This window comes from Mustela nigripes, chromosome 13, assembly GCF_022355385.1.
Source record: "Mustela nigripes isolate SB6536 chromosome 13, MUSNIG.SB6536, whole genome shotgun sequence".
Classification (NCBI taxonomy): Eukaryota; Metazoa; Chordata; class Mammalia; order Carnivora; family Mustelidae; genus Mustela; species Mustela nigripes.
The window spans coordinates 72,566,585-72,585,065 of NC_081569.1; the positions used below are offsets into that span (position 1 = coordinate 72,566,585).

At 44.6% G+C, this 18,481-nt stretch overlaps 2 protein-coding genes across 7 annotated transcripts in view; one reads left to right on the forward strand and one right to left on the reverse strand.

The window, feature by feature from the left end:
- Positions 1-566: 566 nt before the first annotated feature.
- Positions 567-11,765, forward strand: OXA1L (OXA1L mitochondrial inner membrane protein). Its single transcript, XM_059372877.1, has 10 exons — positions 567-672; positions 1,116-1,277; positions 1,943-2,147; positions 9,854-9,997; positions 10,249-10,334; positions 10,502-10,666; positions 10,797-10,901; positions 11,013-11,175; positions 11,276-11,356; positions 11,438-11,765. The coding sequence occupies exons 1-10, from the start codon at positions 610-612 to the stop codon at positions 11,557-11,559; spliced, it is 1,296 nt and encodes a 431-aa protein (XP_059228860.1). The 5' UTR covers positions 567-609; the 3' UTR covers positions 11,560-11,765.
- Positions 11,766-12,174: 409 nt separating this feature from the next.
- SLC7A7 (solute carrier family 7 member 7) overlaps positions 12,175-18,481 on the reverse strand; it is a 37,190-nt gene continuing 30,883 nt past the window's right edge. For all 6 annotated transcript variants that reach the window (XM_059372875.1, XM_059372871.1, XM_059372874.1 and 3 more), the window contains 7 exons: positions 17,726-17,870; positions 15,784-15,907; positions 15,370-15,473; positions 14,980-15,076; positions 13,231-13,380; positions 12,899-13,082; positions 12,175-12,688 (listed from right to left, as the gene is read on the reverse strand). In XM_059372875.1, coding sequence (XP_059228858.1) covers positions 12,582-12,688; positions 12,899-13,082; positions 13,231-13,380; positions 14,980-15,076; positions 15,370-15,473; positions 15,784-15,907; positions 17,726-17,870 — 911 coding nt within the window. In that variant the 3' untranslated portion in view covers positions 12,175-12,581. The remainder of the gene's footprint in view (positions 12,689-12,898; positions 13,083-13,230; positions 13,381-14,979; positions 15,077-15,369; positions 15,474-15,783; positions 15,908-17,725; positions 17,871-18,481) is intronic.

The following is an 18,481-nucleotide window of genomic DNA, read 5'->3' on the forward strand; positions in this document are numbered from 1 at the left end:
TTTAATTTTTTGAGAAACTTCTGTTTTCCATAGTGGCTGTACAAGGCCACTGTAAATACTGTGACAGATGGTTCATATGGGGGCACCAAAGTAACAGTTCGGGGTTTTTTTCCCCCAAGAGTCCTGTAGTTGTATATTTGTCATCACCTGTAACTGTATTAATTTTTCAAAGTAAACTTTAAAATCTTATTTACAATAGCATCCAACATTTGTGATTGATAGGTGATAACCCCCACTATTACTAAATCTGGATTATAATTTTTGCCTTTCTTTACCATTTCTGTCTAGTACATTTCAGATGTTAGGGTTGGGAGCTGACAGACAAGAAATCCCTGGGATTTTGCAGTCAGTACCTGACAGCCCTTTAGGTGGCCTTTAACTTCAATTTCCTCTCAATCTTCCCAACACACTGCGCGATCTTGTTAATAGGGCCCTTAGCGTCTTCTTACCCACTTCAAATATGGCCGCTGAGTTCCAGTCTCAGTTACCACACGATCATGGCAACAGCTCTGGCTTCATGCCCATTTCCAAAAGGGCCTCTTCCCGCGAGGCTGAAGTTCTGAGTGCGCAAGCGCAAGCGCAAGCGCACTCAGCCCATTTCCCGGCAAAATGGCGGTAGGTTTAATGTACGGTCGCCGGGAGCTTCTGCGCCTCTTACGGCCACAGCGTCAGGTAAGGCTACTCCAGTGCTGAGCGCCAGGACCCAGCCCTATCCCCATGATCCCAGCCAGAGACAGCTCATGCCAGGAACAGCCTGAGCAGACGCTGACCTCACCGGGACCTGCCTCTCTTGACCTAGGCTCGCATGCGTACATGGGAGGGTTACGTCCCCGACCCTGGGCTCAGCGGCCGCATATTGTTGTCGCATATTGTCTGTCGGTCCCGATGTCACCCCTGCCACGGAAACGTCAGCCTCGACCTCTGTGCTCCGGGGTGGACCTGCGGTAACCGAGAGCCAGGCTGCACTAAGTGCATGCCTTCGGGCCAGCCATCTGCGCGCGGAGAGTAATAGTGACTTCACCTGTGGTAGAAGGTTGCGTGCTTCGTGGCGAATGAACATGTTTAGTGACATCTGCTCCTGATAAAGGGGCTCCATCCTTCTTTTACCCTCTCAGTTCCACAGCGTCGCAGGGCCCTCGCCTTGGCCGCGGAAACCGCTGACTGCGGGGCTCCTCTCTCCAAGCGGCCGGTGCTTCGAGCGCCCGCACTATGTCGTCCTCGCTGGCTCTGGACCCCGGAGCCTCAGTACCTCCGTGATCTTGTTCGCAGAAGCCCAGGTAAGAGGCGATTCGTCCCTGCGACATTAGGAGTAGTGTTTGTTGGTCGGTTTTATTTTGTTTACAAGGAGGAGGGATGTGGCACACTCCATGCAGCTCCCAAAATTGTAGCATCAGTGGGGAAATAATTGAAAGTACAGCAGGATAGATTGATGTTATAAACAAGGCGTTGTTTGCCATAATGGTGGCAAGCCCCTGATGGTGTATGAGATATGATTCCAGGTGTGTGTGTGTGTGTGTTAGAAAAGTTATAAATTTCATATGAATGACTTCTTGGGTATTAATATTTCTGATGGTGAGACCAAGTGAATATTTTGGTCTTAAAAACTGAATTGTTTTAAATGAAAATTAGTATAGTTTCAGTATCTGTAAAATTGTGCCAGTGAAACTCAAATGACCGTGACGTTTGGAACACTGATAGAAGAAATAACTTCCTAATAGGAAAGAAAGTCAGGAAGTCTTACTTTAAGTAACTCGTCTTCCTGTCCCGAGGAAAAAGTAAGATGTCCTTTTAAGCCTTGAATTCTGTGTAGTCTACACTGTAGACTAACCCAGAGAACAAGAAGTAGAAAGTCAATAGAACAACCTGATACTAGTTATTAGGGGGCTTGTGATTTCTGTATGTCCGCCCTACTGAGTATTACACATGATTTCCTTTTGCACAGGTTCAGGGCCCTCCTGCAACTCCCTCACCCACAGCAGTACCTGAGGTGGCTTCTGGAGAAACCGCAGATGTCGTCCAAGCTGCTGCAGAACAGAGCTTCGCTGAACTGGGTCTGGGGTCATACACCCCAGTGGGACTGATTCAGAACTTACTGGAATCTATGCATGTTAACCTAGGCCTACCTTGGTGGGGGGCCATTGCTGCATGTAAGGGAAACACATCCTGGCCAAGGGTAGAAGAAATGGGAACTTAGGGGTAGAACTTCAAAGATAGCCTTTCTGTAAGTGGGTGGAGGGAATACAGCTGACCCTTGAACGACCTGTGGGTTAGGGGCACTAACCCCGCCCAGCAGTTGAAATTTCATAACTTTTGAGTCCTCAAAAACTTAATAGCCTACTGTTAGAGCCTTACTGATAACATAAACAGTTCGTACACGTTTTGTATGTTACATGTATTCTACATTCTTACAATAAAGGAAGAAAAAAATACATGTACAGTACTGTTTAAAAACAACAACAACAACATATGCTTGGGCCCAGGGAGTTGAAACCCCTGTTGCTCAAGGGTCAACTGTAGTTGCAGAAGTTTAGGGGTCAGAAAAGCAGATGATTCAGACAAGGAATAGAGGCTCTTGATCCTTAGATACACACTACTACTCTTTCCTAAAGGACATTATAAAACCACTGGATCACCTGGGATTCAACAAGTGTAGATCTTTAATGTGAACATGGGGTTAGAGTAAGGAGACCTTGTTAACAGTGATGAAGCTGCCCTGGTTTAGGTGATAGGTCAGGCCTGGTGCTTAAACCTCCCCACGCACCCACCCCTGCCGCCAGTAGGAAGGTGCCCACATTGTTTCTCTTGCAGGCTAAGACTATACTTTAAATTCTGTTCTTCCTACACCTTGCTCTGGTGATCAGCTTTTTCCGTAGGCCTTCAGCTTCTCTCTTTTTACTGCCCTATTCTGAAAATATAAACATGTTCAAGTATACCATGGATTTCTTGAGGAAAAGTCCCTTCTTTTCATCCTTAGTTCTTTCTTCTTTCAAAGCTCTTATTTAAAAGACTGTTCTGTATGCAGTGGACTTACTTCTTTCTTTCCACTCTTTGACACTCAGCAATCTGACCTTTTCTTTTTAGCAATCTGACTTACTAAAACCACCTCATTTTGTCAGTAACATCATTATTGAACCCATTTTTCATACTTGATCTTTCTGTGTTAGACACTTTTTTCCAATTTATTTTATTGTAGTTTAAATACAATATTACATTAGTTTCAGATGTATAACATAGTGATTCAAGATATATGTTATGAAGTGATCACCATGTAACCATATAAAGTTTGTTACAGTATATTAACTGTAAGTCTCTATGCTGTACATTGCATCCCTGGATCATCTTTATTTGCAACTGGAAGTTTGTACCTTTTTTTTTTTTTTTTTTAAGTTTATTTAAGCCAATCCCTAGGGTGCCTAGCTGGTTTCAGTTGATGGAGTGTGCAGATCTTTATCTCAGGGTCATGTCATGATCCTGACCCATACATTGGGTGTGTAGGGCTTGAATTCACAACCCCGGGATCAAGAGCCACATGTTCCACTGACTGAGCCAGCCTAGCACCCCTGAAAGTTTGTACCTTTTAATTTCCTCCCATTTTGCCCATCTTCTCTAGTCCCCTCCCCTCTGGCAACCAGACTGTTCTCTGTATCTATGAGTCTGTTTTGTTTTCTAGATTTCACACAAGTGAAATTATAAGATGTTTATCTTTCTCTGTCTTATTTCACATAGCCTAATACCCTATCGGTCCATCCGTGTCACTGATGGTAAGAGCTCACTTTTTTTTTTTTCTTTTAAGATTTTATTTATTTATTTGACAGGCAGAAAAGCAGGCAAAGAGAGAGGAGGAAGCATGCTCCCTGCAGAGCAGACAGCCCGATATAGGGCTGGATCCCAGGTGGGATCATGACCTGAGCCGAAGGTAGAGGCTTTAACCCACTGAGCCACCCAGGTGCCCCTCACTTTTTTTTTTTAAATCACTGCTTAATACTCTGTCGTGTGTTTATATGCCACACCTTCTTTATTCATTCATCTATCTACAGATATTTAGGTTACCTCCATATCTTCACAATTGTAAATAATGCTACAGTGAACTTACAGGTGCAAATACATTTTTGTTTTGGGGTTTTTGGGGGTTTTTAAGATTTATTTAAGAGAAAGAGCAAGTGCGTCTTTCAGACTCCCCACTGAGTGTGAAGTTGGACACAGGGCTGTACAATTTTGCATTCTCACCAGTGGTGCACCAGGGTTCTCTTCTCCACATCCCTTCCCCCCACCCCCAGAGATTTCATTTATTTGACAGAGACAACACAAGCAGGGAGAGTGGGAGAGAGAGAAGCAGGCCTCCTCCGAAGCAGGGAGTCTGACTCGGGGCTCAATACCAGGACCCTGAGATCATGACCTGAGACAAAAGCAGATGTTTAACTGACTGAGCCACCCGGGTGCCCCCTTAAATATGAGGTTTTCATATATGACCTTTCTTATAGTGAGGTATATTCTCTCTAAACACAATTTATTGAGAGATTTTATCTTTAATGGATGTGGAGTTTTGTCAGATGCTTTTTCTGCACCTGTTGAGATGATCATACATTTTTCTTTCATTTTGTTAATGTGGTAAATCACACTGAATTTGTGAATATTAAACCATCCTTGAATTCCCAGAATAAATCTCACTTGATCAGGGTGAATCATCCTTTAAATGTATTATTAAATGTGTTATCAAATGTATTAAATCATCCTTTAGATACATTGTTATAAATTACAGTAGTTGGGTAAAAAAATTTTTTTAATTTTTTTTATTTATTTGACAGAGACAGCGAGAGAGGGAACACAAGCAGGGGGAGTGGGAAAGGGAGGAGCAGGCTTCCTGCCAAGCCGGGAACCCAATGTGGGCTTGATCCCAGGACTCTGGGATCATGACCTGAGCTTCAGGCAGATGCCTAATGACTGAGCCACCCGGGCGCCCCAGTTTGGTAATATTTTGTTGAGGTTTTTTGCATCATTTATATTCACAGATTTTGGCCCGTATAGTTTTCTCTTTTTTTAATGTCTTTGTCTGCTTTTGCTATCTGGGTAATGCTGGCCTTGTAGAATGAGTTTGAAAGCTTTTCTTCCTCTTCTATCTTCTGGAATAGTTTAAGGATAGGTATTAACTCCTCTATGTTTGGTAGAATTCACCTGTGAAGTTATCTGGTCTTTGGAGTGTTTTTTGTTGGGATTTTGATTGCCCATTCAGTTTCATTACTAGTAATTGGTCTGTTCAGATTTTCTATTTCTTCCAGATTGAGTTTTGGAAGATTGTATGTTTCTGGGAGTTTATACATTTCTTTTAGGTTGTCCCATTTGTTGGCATGTAATTGTTTATAGTACTCTCTTGCAATCCTTTGTGTTTGTGTTTCCTAGGTGGTGGTGGTTGTTAAATTCCTTCACTTCTGATTTTATTTGGGCCCTCTTTTTCTTAGTGAGTCTGGCTAAAGCCTTACCAATTTTATCTTTTTTAAAGAACCATCTCTAGTTTTGTTAATCTTCTCTATTGCTTTTTTAGTCTATTTCATTTGTTTCTGCTTTAATATTCATTATTTCCTTCCTTCTACTAACTTAGGGCTTTGTTCTTTTTCTGGTTCATTTAGCAGTATGGTTAGGTTGTTTGAGATTTTTCTTTCCTAAGATAGGCCTATACCACCATAAGCTGCCCTCTTTGGTTTGTTGGTTTTTTGGTTGGAACATGTAGTTCATTTACACTTAAACTAATTACTGATAGATATATACTTCTTACCATATTTTCTTCTTTTTTAAGATTTTATTTATTTATTTGACAGAGAGAAAGATCACAGGTAGGCAGAGAGGCAGGCAGAGGGGAAAGGGGAAGCAGGCTCCCCGCTGAGCAGAGAGCTCGATGCGGGGCTCAGTCCCAGGACCCTGAGATCATGATCTGAGCTGAAGGCAGAGGCCCAACCCACTGAGCCACCCAGGAGCCCCTACCATTTTCTTAAGTAACCTCTACATCCAATGTGGGGCTTAAACTCAGGACCCTTAGGTCAAGAATCACATGCTCTACTGACTGAGCCATCCAGGTGCCCCTCTTACCATTGTATTGATTTCTGGTGGTTTTGTAGTTCTCTGTTGCTGTCTTCTCCCTTGTAATTTGGTGATATGCCTTAGTGTTATGTTTATATTCCTTTCTCTTTATTTTTATGTGTTCTATTATAGGTATTTGGTTAATGGTTACCATTAAGTTCCTATTTAACACTGTATGTATAGAAATCTTATATAAATGTATGTAAGTTGATGGTTGCTTTAAATTCAAGTGGATTCTAAAAATACTAGTCCCCCCTTCCCACATTTTATGAGGTCTTGTCCCCCCCAAGCTTTAAAAACTTATTTAGAAAACCTGTTAAATAATTGTGTAATAATTTGAATGGGTAGGTTATACAAAAAAATGGCTTGAAAATTCCCACACTGTTTTTAACATTGTATCTTAGAATTAATATTCTAAGATATTTGTGATATTCTAATATTTTTGTATCCATTGACTAATTATTGTAGGTCTAGATGATTTTACTACTTTTGTAACCTTCACCCTAGCTCTGTAGATAATTATCCACTACCTTTATTATATGTTTACTAGTGAGATTTTTTTTCATAAATTTTCTTATTTCTAATTATGGCCTTTTCTGTTTTGAGAAGTCCCTTTAACATTTCTTTTATAGGGCTGGTTCAGTGTGGATGAACTCTTTAGCTTTTGCTTATGTGGGAAACTCCTTATCTCTCCTTCAATGTGAGTGATAACCTTGCCAGGTAGAGTATTCTTGGTTGTAAGTTTTTTCCTTTCACTATTTTGAATATATTATGCCACTCTCTTCTGGCCTTTGAAGTTTTTGCTGAAAAATCAGCTGATTGCCTTATGGGGGTTCCTTGTATGTAACTAGGTTTTGTTTTGTTTTGTTTTTTCTTGCTGCTTTTAAGATTCTTTAACTGTTGGCATTTTGGTAACTAGTCTTACTGTGAGTCTCTTTAGGCTCACCTTTTTTGGGATTCTCTGTGCTTTTTGGACTTGATTATCTCTTTCCTTTGCCAGGTTAGGGAATTTCTCAGCTGACAGGTTTTCTGTCCCTTTCTCTTTCTTCTCCTGGATCCCTGTAATGCTAGTGTTAGTTAGACCTGATGTTGCCTCACAGGTTCCTTAAACTGTCGTATGTTCCATTTGCATGATTTTCACTACCTTTCAGATCACTGATTTGTTCTTCTGCATTACCTAATATGCTGCTGAATCCCTCTAGTGGACTTACTTCAGTTACTGTATTCAGCTCTGATTTTTTTTTTTTCATAGTTCTCATTTTGTTCATTCTTTGGAGTTCGGTGGGTATGTTTATGGCTATTACTCTGACCTTTTTATCTGGTAGATTGTTCATCTCTTTAGTTGTTTTTTTGTTGTGTTTTTTGTTTGTTTGTTTGTTTTGTTTTTTAAAGATTTTATTTATTTATTTGTCAGAGAGAGAGAGCGAGCGAGCGAGCACAGGCAGACAGAATGGCAGGCAGAGGCAGAGAGAGAAGCAGGCTCCCTGCCGAGCAAGGAGCCCGATGTGGGACTCGATCCCAGGACGCTGGGATCATGACCTGAGCTAAAGGCAGATGCTTAACCAACTGAGCCACCCAGGTGTCCCTCTTTAGTTGTTTTTCTGAGGTTTTGTCTTATTTCATTTATAACATGCTCTCTGTTTCATTTTTGCCTAACTCTCTGTTTCTTTGAATTAGATCAGTTCTGCTCTTGGTCTTGAAGGAGTAGCTTTTTGCAGGCGTCCTGTGAGGTTCAGTAGTGCAAACTTCGCAGTCACCTGATCCAGGTGCCTTAGGGGTTCTTTGTGTGGGCTGCATGCACCCTCCTCTTATGGCTGGGTCACTGTTGGTGCAAACTCAGTGGTTTGCAGGGCTGTCTCCTGACACAGCTGTCTGCAGGGCTTAGCCACAACTCCTTCAGGTATGCTGGTAAGCAGGGCTGTCCCCCATCCTGTCTAAGGTCCTGCCACTGCTGCTGTTGGGTGGGCAAGTGTCGGGGGTGGGTCTCAGCACAACTGGCTACAAGGCCCAGCTGTGACAGCTATAGTCCACTGATGGGGAGGCCAGGCCTCCTGTGTGGCTGACTGTGAGGTCCAGCTGCTGTGGGTGCTCTAGTATATGCAGGACAGGGGCCGCTTGTTGGGGGGTGTGGCTCTGGTGCAGGCTCAGGCCATCTGGGTGTGGCAGGGGCAGGGAGCCACTTAAGGGCTCTTGGCCTGTGGGTCACTTGGACTGGACAAGCTGGTGCTAGCACAGTAGATGGAGAATGTCAGAAATGGTGCCCGCCAGCTCTTCCATCCCCAGATTATCTTCCAGATTATCTTCCAACAGATCCCTGCCCTGCCAGCATGCCCCCAAATTAGTCCATGAATCTCCTTCATGTGTGGCCCAGGTGTAAGCCTCGCTGGTTTTGTTGTTTTTGTTTTTTTAAGATTTTATTTATTTATTTGATAGATAGAGATCTCAAGTAGTCAGAGAAGCAGGCAGAGGGAGAGGAGGAAGCAGGCTCCCCACCGAGCAGAGAGCCCGATGCGGGGCTCGATCCTGAGACCATGACCTGAACCCAAAGCAGAGGCTTTAACCCACTGAACCACCCAGGCGCCCTGCCTCGCTGATTTTCAAAGCCAGTGTTGTAGGGCTGGGAACAAAATATGGGGCTTGGACCTCTTGTTTCACAGTGTCTATCTCTCTGGTTGTGAAATCCCTGCCACTGTGGGTCCTGACGAGACCCTGTCTGGCCTCCTACCCAACTCAAAATGACTTTTTCTTTATATCCTTAGGTGTGTAAGATCTGTTTTGCTAAAGTTCTTTATACAGAGGTAATTCTATATGGAGTTGTAGATTTTGGTATATTCTTGAGAGGATGTAAGCCCAGGATCTTTCCTCCTCATCCATTATGATCCCCTTGGGTCTAGGGTCTGAATTAGACACATTAGACCTTGAAATCTTTCCGTTAGCTTTTGTGATCATCTTTCCTGATTTTCTTCCGGTCTTTCTAACCACATCTTTCCCTGCCATTGCCCAGTTCTCAGTCTACTCCTTCAAGGCTAGTATTTTCCATTTCATCCTTAGCTTCCCTTCTCTTTCCACCCCATATCAACTATGGTAAGGTTGATAAAGCCTAATCCCATATTCCCCACTGCACCACCACCCTCTCTTCTCAGCCCAGCCCACCTTCCTTGTCTACAGATAAACTAAATATTTTTTGAATGATCAGGAAATAGGAAGTATAAGAAACAGGGAGGAACTATAGTAAGCCACCAGATTACTTCCTACCCTAGGGATTTCTAGGATAGTGGCTTTCACTCTTCATTCCTAGGAGCCCCCGATCTATAATGGTGCCTCTGAGAAAAGCAAAGGCTAGAGCTTGAATAGTTCTGTAGCCAGACTACTCTCTCTCTCTCAGAGCAGTTCTTATATATCTATTTTATCTCTTACGTATATTGGGGTTATACTTAAAGAGTTGGGGTTAGGGAGATTCCACTGATAATAGAAAACTTCAGACATCACTATCTAGAAAAGTATCTTGTCTCACCTCCTTTTGTTCAAGGAAATAAACAGTATCCTTGGCCATTCCTTATAGAAGTTAATGCTAGAGTTTTGTGAGGTCAAAGCAGAGGACTAAGCCTTGCAGGAACCAAGCCACCCATGCCCTTTGTTACGTGTTCCTTCAGCAGGTGTCATAGTATTGAAAAAAAAAAACTAGAATAAAAAAGACCCTTTTAGTGAGGACCTAAAAACCTTCAACCTTCCAACTGTAGGACTGCTTTGATTTCACTCCAGTCCTGTCTGTGTTTTCCAGGTACCGTCCTTGCCCGCTGCCTGGTGTTTCCTCTCATCGTGAAGGGCCAGCGAGAAGCAGCCAAGATCCATAACCACATGCCAGAGATCCAAAAGTTTTCCACTCGAATCAGAGAGGCCAAGTTGGCCGGAGACCATGCTGAATGTGAGTCAACTGCAGAATGCGCACAGGAGAGGACACATCTACACTCTCCTGACACGCTGCTGAGGGAAGGGAATGGCATATATCAGGAGTTGCTAGAAGTGGGCAAGTTCTAAAGATCTACCTGCTTCTTGGGCCTAATGTTTCCAGTGATTGGCCAGGATCAGGTAGAAACTTTATGGGCCAGGTGATAAGGATGGTCACCTCCATCAGTGTAATTATTAACCCAACCATTAACTTCCCCTCCTTTACAGTTTACAAGGCCTCCTCGGAAATGACATTTTACCAGAAAAAGCATGATGTTAAATTCTTTAGACCTCTTATTCTACCTCTGACTCAGGTAAGCAAAAACATTTTCCTTATTTTGTCCTATACCAGTCAGATAAACTCCTGTTTCCATGCCTTAAACCCCCAAAAAACAAGTGGTGATGATAGGGTTTTCAGTAATAGAGAAATGAAAATTCCCCTTTGCTAAAGGGTACTGATACTGTTTATCCTGTGTAATAGGCCCCGATCTTCATCTCCTTCTTCATTGCCTTGAGAGAAATGGCCAACCTTCCTGTGCCCAGCCTGCAGACAGGTGGCCTTCTGTGGTTCCAGGATCTCACTCTGTCTGACCCCACCTACATATTACCACTAGTGGTCACTGCTACAATGTGGGGTGTCCTTGAGGTAAGCTCAGGTTGGCTAAGTGCCAGGCCTGCAAAGTGGAGAGTGAAGAAAGTAGAATTGATGGGTTGAAATCTGAGCCAGATTCTCTAGAAATGACATGCATTTGTTTTGTTTTTGGTTTTTTTGGCAGTTAGGTGCAGAGACCGGTGTGCAAAGTTCTGATCTTCAGTTGATGAGAAATGTGCTCAGAGTGATGCCCCTAGCCGTCTTGCCCATAACTATCCATTTCCCCACGGTAGGTAATAGTTTAGGAACTGGCTCCAAGCCTTTCCATCTAGCCCAGCCATCTCCCATCAAGCTGACAGCAGAGGACAGTTCCTGAGTACTGTTCTTTCTCCTCCTCCAGGCGGTGTTCATGTACTGGCTCTCCTCCAATATGTTTTCCCTGGTCCAGGTGGCTTGCCTCCGGATTCCAGCCGTACGGACTATACTTAAAATCCCCCAGCGTGTTGTGCATGACTCTAGCCAATTACCTCCACGGGAAGGTTTTATAAAAAGCTTCAAAAGAGGTAAGTGTTCTTATTGAAACACGTCCTTAGTGAAACACGACTTGGGGAAGTCATCTAAAAATGGGCATAGGACCCAGTGTCTTCCTCCTCTTTACAACAGGGTGGAAGAATGCTGAACTGGCGCATCAGCTCCAGGAGCGCGAACAACGCATGCAGAATCACTTGGAACTAGCCGCCAGGGGTAAATAACCCTTGCAGGCTCTATTCTCTGATTTGTTTCTTCCTTTCCTTCGTTCCTCATGTTTGTCTTCTCTTGCCCTAGGTCCCTTACGACAGACCTTTACCCACAACCCACTGCTAGAGCATGGAAAGAATCAGCCTCCCAGCACCCCTAACAGCAGCAGTGCCAAGCCAAAGCAGCCCTGGCGTGACACACTGGGCTGAAGTCTGTTCCTGCTCAGACTGGTGGGAGCTCTCTCCTCAGACTCGGCATCAGAACAGATTGGACCCGGAGTCCTTGCCCCAGATCTAGAAGCGCTGGGGCATAGAGCTCTTCCTTTTAAAAGTGGGTTCCATTACAGACTCAAACCTAAGTGTAAAAGAGCCAAGTGATCTTGCCAGCCACAGAATCAGTAAACCTCTGTACTACATGCTGCTTCCGAATACTTATTAAACAGGGAAATGGATGGTGTGCTCCAGAAAACTGAAGACTACATCGACTGGGGACTGCTCCTGCCCATGCTCTTAGGAAGTGCCTCAGCATTGTAACCTGGCATTACAAGCTTACACTCCCACCCCATACAAGAGTTTTTCCATCCACATTTATCTCAGGATGCTATAAATATTCAAGAAGTACATGTGCTCAGAATTCTTAGATATAATTAGGCTGTTAGTGAAAAATCTCATTTGGCTAGAGCAGCTTCGGTGTGTTCTCTTGTATAGAGTGGTTGCATCAGCTGACTTGAGAGGAAAGAAATACTCAGATACTTTCAAGCACAAGACTGTTTTTAGTGTTCCTCTTAGGTCTCTGGGACCATTCTCAAATGAAACCATTCAAAGTTTAGAACATAACCCTTTTATTATCTAGCACCTGTGACAGTTTCATGTCTCTAAAGGAGACAGGAATTTCAGAGCATTTTTGGCTCTTTTAAAGGAAAAGGAGTGGGTAGGCACACCCAGAGGTGAGTAAAAATCTTAACACAGGGGATCAAGCCCACACCTGACATGCTCCCCACCACTGTCTGTTCCAGAATTTTTTAAAGGGACAATAAAGCAATGTGTAGCAAAACAAATAAATTACTTTTCATCTCTTAAAAGGCAGGTTCGAAAACTGAAGGCATCTGTCCAGAAACCTGGGCTGAGCAGCTTCAACCAAGTGTACTTTCCTTTTCATCTTCCTTGGCTCCAGCCAGTAAGGGGTGAGAGGCCCCTGCTTTCCACATCTCAGGATGGATTCTAGACAGTATTTAGTCAGACTTGGGATCTCGTTGCTTGGGTATCTCTCCTCCATCTTCCAAATCCATCTCTGCAGCAACTGACATACACAGGACCTGGAGGTACCATGTAGCAGATGCTACAAAGAGAAATGTGAGTCAGAACTAAGAAGAGGTCAGCTGAACTCAGTTCAAGGGGCACTGAACGGGGCTGACCTGAGGGATAATTCAGTTAAGCCTAAAAACCAGAAGGCCCTATGGCAAAGCTGACTTGGGCGGCGGGGGACCAGATGTGGAGGGGTGGAAAAGGCCATACAACAGCTAATCATCTTGAAGATCCAAAGGCTTACCCACAATCCTTCGTAGGCAGTGAGGTCTTTTGTGTTCTGGCACTCTGATGATGAAGAAGTAGAATGGCAAGCCCGAGAGGGCAATGCCAATGCCGATAAGAGAGTTGATGGTATCGCTATAAAGTGGCACGGCCACCAGGAAGATGGTGCAGAGGCAGAAGACAATGGGGAAGAAAAGGCTGAGCTGGAGGGCCGAGAAAACAGGTGGAGGTTAGGCAGCTATAGTAACAGTTTCTTCTGTGAAGATGAGAACACTGATCCTTTCCAACCCCTTCACCTACACACCCAACTACCACCAAGTCCCAGGCAAAGGTAGGATAGAGGTGGATTACCTTGAGGGGACGAGGCCGATCAGGCTCCTTCCAGCGCAGGTAAAGCTGACCCACAATGGAGAGCCCCACAAAGAACCAGTAGCTGAAGCTATAGTAGTTAATGAGCTGGAAGATGTCCTCCACACACAGGTAGATCAGTGCCATGACACCCTGCGGACACAAGCCCAGGTCAGCTCCTCACAGTCTTGGTCACTGAAGCCACGCTCACCCGCATCTGTCCTCTTCTGTTCCCACAACCTTTAGCACCCTAGTCACAGTATCTCCTTCCTTTTCTAGTAAGCCAGTGGCCTCTCAATTGGTTTTTCAGGCCCATTCTTCAAACCTTTGCCAAGTTAACCTCTGTAAAGCACAGATCAGTACAATTCCTCACAAATCTTTCGCTGAAGAACCTCTCTCTAGTGGCTCCAACCTACATTTTCAGCTTTTATCTCCTATTAACCAACTCCATACTGCTTTGCCCTAAGACTCTCATACGGTCTTTGGGTTTCTTCAATGCCCTTTTTTTAAAAGTAATCTTTATGTCTAACATGGGGCTCCAAATCACAACCCTGAGACCAAGAGTTGGCATGCTCCACTGACTGAGCCAGCCAGGTGCCCCATCTACCTCCCCAAATACTGTTTTGTTAACCTAAAGCCCATCTCCACCTTTTGCAGCCTAACCTTAAAAATCCACTTCAAATGTACTTTGTCTAGGGGCGCCTGGGTGGCTCAGTCGTTAAGTATCTGCCTTTGAGGGGCGCCTGGGTGGCTCAGTGGGTTAAGCCGCTGCTTTCGGCTCAGGTCATGATCTCAGGGTCCTGGGATCGAGTCCCGCATCGGGCTCTCTGCTCGGCAGGGAGCCTGCTTCCCCCTCTCTCTCTCTCTCTCTCTCTCTCTCTCTGCCTGCCTCTCCATCTACTTGTGATTTCTCTCTGTCAAATAAATAAATAAAATCTTTAAAAAAAAAAAAAAAAAAAAAGTATCTGCCTTTGATCCCAGTGTCCTGGGATCAAGCCCTATGTCAGGCCCCCTGCTTGGAGGGAAGCCTGCTTCTCCCTCTTCCGCTCCCCATCTCACGGTGTCTCTGTCAAATAAGTAAATAAGATCTTTAACCAAAAAAAAAAAAAAAAAATTATTAATCTAGAAGTACCTAGGGGGCTCAGACACTTAAGCATCTGATTCTTAGTTTTAGCTCAAGCTGTGATCTCAGAGTCTTGAGTTCAAGCCCATGTCTGGTTCTGCCCTCCCTATGGAGTCTGCTTAAAAGACCCTCTCTCTGTCCCTCACCCTGGCATGCACTCTCTCTCAAATCTTGAAAAAAAAAAAAAAGAAATGCACTTTGTCTAAGAAGTCTTACCGCCTTTACCTTCTACTCCCACAGAAGATCATTTTTCCCTTAAACATTATGTCATTTACTATCATGGCAGTCATTTCATTATAATCAGTGTACTTTATGCTTTATCCTAGACTGGAAGAGTTACCATTTTTCTTTTTCAAGAAGATACTTTTTCTACTAAATTTTTTAGAGGTTTTGGGAAAGCCAGAACAGTTGCTTTGCTGGTTTTTGTTGGTTTTTATGATTTATGTATGGTGGTGGGAGAGAGAGCAAGCCTTACACAGATTCCATGTTGAGCGTGGGGACTCAACCTCACAACCGTGAAACCATGACCTGAGCTGAAATCATGTCAGACACTTAACCAGGTGCCTCCACTTCTTCTGTTAACATTTCCCCCCAGTCTGCCTTTCAGCCCCATCCTTGAGGTTACTTACATTGAAGAGCAGCGCAGGTACTGGCGTGAACCGCTCAACATGAATCATGCAGATGGCGTCAGGGAGGTGGCCTTCTCTTGAACCCACAAAGAAAAGCCTATTTTGGGTAAGATAAGAGAGGCTGAAAAACTTGTGGGATACTGGGTGGGGCTGGTTCACATGCCTCCTAGCACTCCTGCTGCCCTCCCCTCCTTCAAAAGAGTGTGAATAATATGGAATAGGGTTCAGTTTTGAGATGAGTGAGAACTGGAGGCTGCTAATGGAAACAAGAACAAAGGGGTTAATACGATTTGGGGAACATAGTGACTGAACTCTGGGTCCTGTAAGTCCTACCCTCCCCTGCCATAGTTCTTCACAACACCCACCCCCCATAAAAGACACCACTCCTACCTAGAAGCGGCCACAATGGAGGCATTGAGGCCACCAAAGCAGGACAATGCAACTGCAAACGGAATTGTCCAGTTGAAAATTCCAAAAATCTGGTCTGCAAAAGTCTAAGAGAAAGGAACAGAAGGGTCATTAGGATCTAAAAAGGATGAAAGTATGCCCCCAGAGGTCCCTAATCTAACCAACCCTCCTTCCACAGCTGGGGTGACAACCTTGTAAGCCTAGTTTCCCTACATCAAATGGGGCTCAAACTCAACCCCAAGATCAAGAGTCGTACACTCAACTAACTGAGCCAGGTAGGTACCCCTAAGCATAGTCCTTTCAAGGACTACCCCCTTTCCAGGACTTTCAGGACCTACAATATTCCAAAAAGCCCACAAACACACCCTCAGCCTTCTTCTAGTGAAAATTCTTTACCACAGCAACGGCATCACTGGCCAGGATGTCCTTCATATCTAGCACAGTGTAGTAAGCCACATTGGTCAAGATGTAGATGATGGTGACAATGGGCATGGAAATGCCAATGGACAGAGGCAGATTCCTACAGCCGAATAGAATAATGCAGACATTAGTCTCAGGGTCACATCCTTTAATCCTCAGACTCTTTTTTTTTAAAGATTTTATTTATTTATTTGACAGGCAGAGATTACAAGTAGGCAGAGAGGCAGGCAGAGAGAGAGAGGAGGAAGCAGGCTCCCTGCTGAGCAGAGAGCCCAATGCGGGGCTCGATCCCAGGACTCTGGGACCATGACCTGAGCTGAAGGCAGAGGCTTTAACCCAGTGAGCCACCCAGGCGCCCCTAATCCTTAGACTATTAACACCAATCCAGGGATGGGTCCTCCTGTTTCCCCAGTGCTTTTGCTTTTGAAGCTGTGTACAATAGTGACTTCATTCTTGAGCTCAGAGCTTAAAGAGCATCAAGGGAGGGCACCTGGGTGGCTCAGTGGGTTAAGCCGCTGCCTTCGGCTCAGGTCATGATCTCAGGGTCCTGGGATCGAGTCCTGAATCGGGCTCTCTGCTCAGCAGGGAGCCTGCTTCCCTCTATCTCTCGCTCTCTCTGCCTGCCTCTCCATCTACTTGTGATCTCTCTCTCTCTCTGTCAAATAAATAATAAATAAAATCTTTAAAAAAAAGAAAAAAAAAGAGCATCAAGGGAAAGGAATATCACATTTAGAGAAAAGGCTAACCAGCAGAAAAAGAATTAGTAAAAAACAATGTCACTGTGTAATAGCACAGAAGACGTTGGGGGTGGGGAGGTGGCCAATGGGGGTTGTTGTTTTTTTAACATCCCAAGCCTCTTGGTGTTAGAATTCCCTTTACAAGATTGCCAACATTGGGAAATATGTCTTAAGGTTGAGAAATATAAGAGGAAATTAGGGACGCAAATTGTGAAATCCAGAGAGTAAGGTCCTCAATGACCAGAACAATGTGTGTATCTAAATAAGCAACTTGGGAACTGGGTTCACTCCATCCCCTTACTCAGTCCGAGAACCTTGGGGGCTATCCTAACCAGTGGCTAGGAGAAAGTCACAAAGACAAGGTCCTCTAAAGCAATAAAGCTATGACTTTCATAAACATTCTTCACAGTGCGGGGGAGGGGGCATAGTCAAGTCATTTAGCTTCTGTCCAGTAGGTGGAAGCACCACCACTGACCCAGGGCCTCAGTCCTACTTCTCTCTTCTGCTCCCAGGATTGCAACACTGGCTGTGGACCAAGAGGAGTTTATTGTTTTGACTTAAAAATTTACAGAAACTCCACTCCACTCTTGGAACATCTTAGTTCCAAGAATCATTGAATCTGAGAGCCAGGAAGGGCTCTGGAGATCACATCATTCAACCCCCTCAATTTACAGATCAGGAAGCTGGCAGCCTTGGCAGGGGACTCAAATCAGTGGAAAGACAGGCTCCAGACCCTTTGACTCCCTGTCCAGTGCTCTTGTCATTCTGAATAACTGTGGAATAATTTAGAATAACAAGGCTGAAATAATGCTGTTAAGTGCTGACATCATACCACTACGTCAGTACAAATTTGAGAAACCAGGAAGGGCTCGAAAAGAAAACAGGGAAGTTTGGGGGCATCTGTGACCTAAAATTATGTGGGAATAAGGATAGGTGAATATTAAGGAAAACGCTTAAGAGAAAGCACACATGAACAGATACAACCTGCTGTACTTACTGGAAGAATGAAGTGACAGATGGGAAAAGGCCTGCGGTTACCCCTGACAAGCTATCTCTCTGGCCTTTAGGCCCGAATCTATTCAAGTGCAGCTGGTAAAATCTGTCTCGGTGGCTATGGTGAGCTATCTCAGTAAATGATAGCTATCCTTACAGCCATGGAAAACTGATGGGGAGATACCTACCTCTCAGGATTCTTGATCTCTTCAGTGACATAGTTGAGCGTGTCCCAGCCCGAGTAAGAGAACAGAGCCGAGTACAGTGCCAGGGCAATATCACCCATTGCAAATGATGAACCCTCAAAAGAATTCTCAAAGTGAGTCGAGGCTCCTAGAATCCAGAGAACATGCAAAGGCAGAAGGATTAGCGGCCTACCCCCAGCTTCAAAGTGATCCGGAAAAGGAGAAGAACGTGGTGCTCACCGCAAGTGAGGGGCTTAGAACCCCTTCCACAGCAAGGACACTGTTAAAACGGAACCAGAGACCGCATGGGGATCCTGCCAGGAAAGACTGGGGCAGCTTGCTAGGGTAAGGAACCATTACAGAGCAGAAGGCCTATAGAACAGAAGTGATGTGGTTCTGTCCTGCCCTGTAAGCTGCCCCATTCTTACCCGCTTTCTAACACTACAAACAGCTGGTGCGGGATGGAAGAAGGACAGCACTTATTATGCCCAGGGCAACAGACTAGCGGGGCACACTAGTGTTCCTGCCTGGAAATTGGAGGGGGGTGGGTACAAGGAGTTCATTTCTGCCCTTGCAGAACTTCCAAGGGTAAACCAAACATAGCTACAGCACTGGGCTAGACAGTCGGCTAAAGCCAACTCCCAGGGCATGACGATCAGCCCTTTTGCCAAGATCAGCCTCTGGGAGCATGCAGAGAAGACAGGTTTGAGGTCAGCCTGTGTACAAATCCCCACTGACGTACCAGGAGTTAGGGACTTG